General features: G+C 37.0%; 1 protein-coding gene across 1 annotated transcript in view; it reads right to left on the minus strand.

The window, feature by feature from the left end:
* Nucleotides 1-3,155: 3,155 nt before the first annotated feature.
* The window catches only part of gja4 (gap junction protein alpha 4), a 6,045-nt gene continuing 4,160 nt past the window's right edge, over nucleotides 3,156-5,040 (minus strand). Inside the window, exon 2 of the mRNA XM_081375641.1 lies at nucleotides 3,156-4,883. Coding sequence (XP_081231767.1) covers nucleotides 3,834-4,880 — 1,047 coding nt within the window. The 5' untranslated portion in view covers nucleotides 4,881-4,883 and the 3' untranslated portion in view covers nucleotides 3,156-3,833. The remainder of the gene's footprint in view (nucleotides 4,884-5,040) is intronic.

Here is a 5,040-nt window from a genome sequence, read left to right on the forward strand (position 1 = left end):
CCATTGAGCTTATCTTGGTTATATGGTCATGTGGACACTCAAAATGACAGTGTCTCCAGCAAAGTAATATTTGTATATTTCTGTTTAATAATTCCTATCATTGACTTTTGTTAAACCCAAAAAGGAAAATTATGTCATTAATTACTCACCCTCATGTCGTTCCAAACCCGTAAGACTTTCATTCATCTTTGGGACACAGATGAAGATCTTTTCAATGAAATCTGAGAACTTCCTATCACTCCATTGACAGCTTACACAACTACCACTTTCAAGCCCCAGAAAGGTAGTAAAGACTTCATTAAAGTAATCCATGTGACTCCAGTGGGTTAACCTCAATTTTATAACCTCCACATTATTTACAAAATAATTACGTATTGTATTGCCACAAGAGCAGACATTGTTGTTCCGTGAACGCGCTTTGGAAATTAATATTTTGTAAATAAAGTGGTACATTTTTTTGCACAGGTAAAGTACTCACATCGCTTCATAAAACTGAGGTTAAACCCCTGGAGTCACATGGATTACTTTAATGAAGTCTTTACTACCTTTCTTGGGCTTGAAAGTGGTAGTTGCGTAACCTTTCAATGGAGTGACAGGAAGTTCTCAGATTTCAGTTTGTGTTCCGAAGATGAGTAAATGTCTTATGGGTTTGAACGACATAAGGGTGAGTAATTAATGACAGAATTTAAATTTTTGGGTGAACATCTTAATAATAAATCATTTTTTTAAAAAATAAACAAAAGACATACAATTCAGTTTAACATAGCATAGAATAACAATCTAATATCCCTATAATAATCGAATAATTTGAATTACTTGTATTTATAGGCGAAGGGTGAACCAACTCCAGGATAAGGCTAAGGAGATGTGATTCTCTTAAATAACACATACATTTCCTTAAAATTTCAGTTTATGTGTCGGCGCACAACCGACACATCCCAGCATAAGTGATCCTGTTAGATTATTTGTTATTAAAGCATCTACATTCACAAACCACTGTTTTAACACTAACCATTTGAACATAAAAGCCACTAAAAAGCTGCATCTTAGTTGGTCAATAAGTTATCAATTAAGCTGACTGCACAATGAATATCTTATGTACATAATGTCTACACTTTGTTTATCATAATGAGAAGATGTGTGCAGAACTCTGAATCCACTTAGAGTTTTTTTCAATTCTAACTTTAACACTTCTGATAGGCCATTGCGTTCAAGAAATCAACAGATATGTTTGTGATTGGTTACATTGCTCAATTCTGCAAAACGTGTTGTAAATAGAATTCTTTGACGCTCTTTAGAGCGCAAACACAGATACTCACCAGATCGTTTGGCAAATCTGTTTCTCGAATAGGCTATTTTGAAAACTGATCCTAGACCAGCATTCATGGGCAACTTTTCCCTCTAAATTTCCACTCTATTCTCAAATCCGTGGCCAGGGGAAGGCTAAGCTTTGCCAAGCCTTACGCCTATGCCTGTATTATGGTTTTGACCATTTTACAGTTTGTTTAGCTGTACAAAAACACACTACTTGATGTCAAAAATGCCCTTATTTTTAGCACACATACTTTTACTGTTTACTGCACTTTGTTCTTCTATTTATTTAGTGACTAATCTCGCACATTCACAGGAAATACCTTTCTGTTGGGAAATAAGATTACTCAAATTACACATTCATTTTTTTTTATAGTGTTGCCATCAGAGCCGGATTAACGCAAAGGCAAACTAGGCACGTGCCTAGGGCCCGATTGGCGGGATGGGGCCCAGACAGAGGGACAAAAAAAAAAAAAAAAAAAAAAATGTACAAATGTCCTATCTACAATTTATTTCAATATTTATTTATTAACTAAAAAATAGTGACGATGTTTATCTTAACCATAGACTGTTACATTACTACAGTTAAACCAATTAATGTGTCCGTTACAAAGCGGGTGCCGGCTTCTGAAAGTATGTGTAAAGAACGCATCCATCAGGTGCTGCGAGGCAAAAGCCTAATAAGCACACAAAGAAGCACATCTCATAATGCAGGTGTGTGAGTTGTCGTCATCTATTTTGGAGTGATTGCAATGTATTCTAAATATAAACTTGTACTGTAGATCAGCGTCATTTCTGGAAAAATCATTCACCGCTTTATTACGAGTTAAAAGAGCGCGAGCGTAACGTGCCCAAGACGCGACGCTTTGAATTTGCGCGTACAATGAATAACATCGCGTCGGGAGCTGACTAGTAAAAAAGCTACACAATTAAAAGACAAGACGTCTGTATTCTAAGTTAAAAAGCCAACACACTACAACATTTTTAAATGTTTCAAATAAAGGATCTCATATCTATGGGTCTATCTTCTAAATTCTGCTGATGATTAGATTCCTGACATTACGCCAATAATATCACTTTATATATTTTTTTCTGCTCAGTAGCGATCGTGTCTTTCTCTTCCACTTGATTTGTGTATAGCATATTTAAGGTAGCAATGCAATATAAAATCACTTATGCTCATCTACTGAAGTGGGATTCTGGAACTGTGAATAAATTGAATAAAACAGCAAAATAACAACAACAACAATAACATCTTCATTAAACAAAAAAGAGATTACCTTAGATAAAGTTTGATTAATATGTACATACAGTACCGGTAAAAGTCTGGACCCATTACTATTTTTAATGTTTTTGAAAGAAGTTTATTATTATGCTCTACAAGCCTGCATTTATTTGATCAAAAATACAGAGAAAAAAAAACAGGAATATTCAGCAAGGATGTGTTAAATATATAAAAAGTGACAGTGAAGACTTTTTTAAAACAACTTTTTAATAATCAAAGATCCTGAAAAAAAGTATCACAGGTTATAAAATAAATATTAAGCACCATTTCTAACATAATAAATCAGAATGATCACGTGGCACTAAATTCAGCTTTGCATCACAGAAATATAAAGTATAGTAAAATAGAAAACCATTATTTTAAATTTTAACTATTTTCACTATATTATTTTTCTGTATTTTTGATCAAATAAATCCAGGCTTGATGAGCATAAGAGACTTCTTTCAAAAACATTAAAAATAGTAATGTGTCCAAACTTATGTACTGTGTAAGTAAAAATATACTGCTTTTAAAATTAAATGTTGTATAAATAAAAAGGTTAGGAATCATTTTTGTTTCAAGTGTTTTTTTATTGGGGGTGGGGGGCCTCCAAACATGAATTTTGCCTAGGGCCTCCTAATGTCTAGAACCGGCCCTGGTTGCCATAGAAAAGCATAATTATGAATCCGATGACATGAATGGTTCTAAGTGGAATTGGCATCAATGCAGCATGTATATCGACCTCTCTAGCAAAGAGCTAATCATATTTAGTAGTCAAAAAGTGGAATAAAAACCACAAATCTTTTAATGAAAATAAATATTAAATGAAATATAAAACAATTCTTAAATACATTTAAATATAGTAGGCCTACATACAGTTGGTTGGTATAGAAATACTTTGATTTTGGTCTTAGTTACAGAACATTATTATACTATCTTACCTGTACCATATCAATCATACAGTTCAGCACTCGACTTAAACCCAGCCTTCGCTTTGGCATTCTTAGACATTGTGCTTGTTTCTCTTAGGCTCAGTGGTTTGAGTATTTCCTGACCTTGAGCCTCTCAGATCTAATCACTTCTTGAGAGGCTCCCTTATCTGGCCACAGATCACAGATGACAGTTCATCCCAAAGCACAGGCCATTTCCCTGCCTATCTAAACAAAGGAAACGGCTCTCCAATGTACAGTAAAACACTAATGTTCATTTACACATGGTTGTTCCCCAAATTGGAGCTATGGATCTCATTTTGTACTCTTCATACATAATGTCTTGGTTTGTCTTCTGTCTTCTTGTGTTTTTTATGAAGATGTTTTTTATTTATGGCAGGTTTCACATTGCTTATGCAATTTGAGTAACTAGGGAGCATGTCCTGTGTTAAGGGAGGATCTTTTTTGTCCCAGTCCAACCCTGATGCAGGGTAGCCGCCATGCGCCACAGGAAGAAAGAGATGGTTTCTTTCCTCAAATGATGGTAGCTGCTCTTTAGCTGGTGCTGTTCTAGAAGAAGTCACCCTGATAAGTTTATTAATCTCCTCCTCTGCCTGATATATCTTCTTTAGTCGATGTGTTACCGCTAGCTGGAGGAGATGGAAAAGCTCCACAACGTTGAGGAGAACAGACACTATGGCGATAATCTGCGTGTATATGGTAAAGATCGTTTTTTCCGTGGGCCGTGAGACAAAACAGTCCACCCTGTGAGGACAGGGCGACCTCTCGCACTCATACTTGGCCTCGATTACAAACCCATAAAAGAACCATAGACCAACAATGAAGCTAACTTCAATGAGAACCTTCAGCACTATGCTAGTTGCGTAAGCGCACAGTAGTTTCCCTTTGAGCTTTAGAGGTTCAGGAGCTTTGCGGTTCTTATGCGTTTCTTTCTCCTCGCCCTCTTCATCTTCCTCCTTTATTACCTCCAATTTGCACTCATTGTTTTTTCTCTGTCTTTGTCTTCTGCCCTCCTCCTCCTTCTTCTCCTCTTGCCTATTCTCATTTTTAGTCCTCAAGGCCACATAGCCAAAGTAGAAAATGGTCGGTGTTGAGACGAAGATGACTTGTAAAACAAAGTACCGGAAGTGGGAGATGGGGAAGGCCTTGTCATAGCAGACGGACTCACAGCCAGGCTGTTTGGTGTTGCAGACGAAGTCAGACTGTTCGTCGTCCCATGCAGATTCCACCGCCGTGCCAAGAACAAGTATGCGGAAGAGGAAGAGCACGGTCAGCCACACACGCCCCACGCCTGTTGAGTACTCCTGACCTTCCTCTAGCAGGTGCTCCAGAAAACCCCAATCAGCTCTGGACATCCTCTGCACAGACAGAAATACAGGCTTGAGTGTGTGCACCATTAATAGAAGCATGCTGATTTTCCTCTAAATTATCCAGATAGACATCAGCATAACAGAATGAGTCACTCTTCAGACCACCTCATAGAATAATGCCTCTGATCATACAGGTTGTCCAGAT

This window comes from Scardinius erythrophthalmus (assembly GCF_964197995.2).
Source record: "Scardinius erythrophthalmus genome assembly, chromosome: 10".
In the NCBI taxonomy this organism is placed as follows: Eukaryota; Metazoa; Chordata; class Actinopteri; order Cypriniformes; family Leuciscidae; genus Scardinius; species Scardinius erythrophthalmus.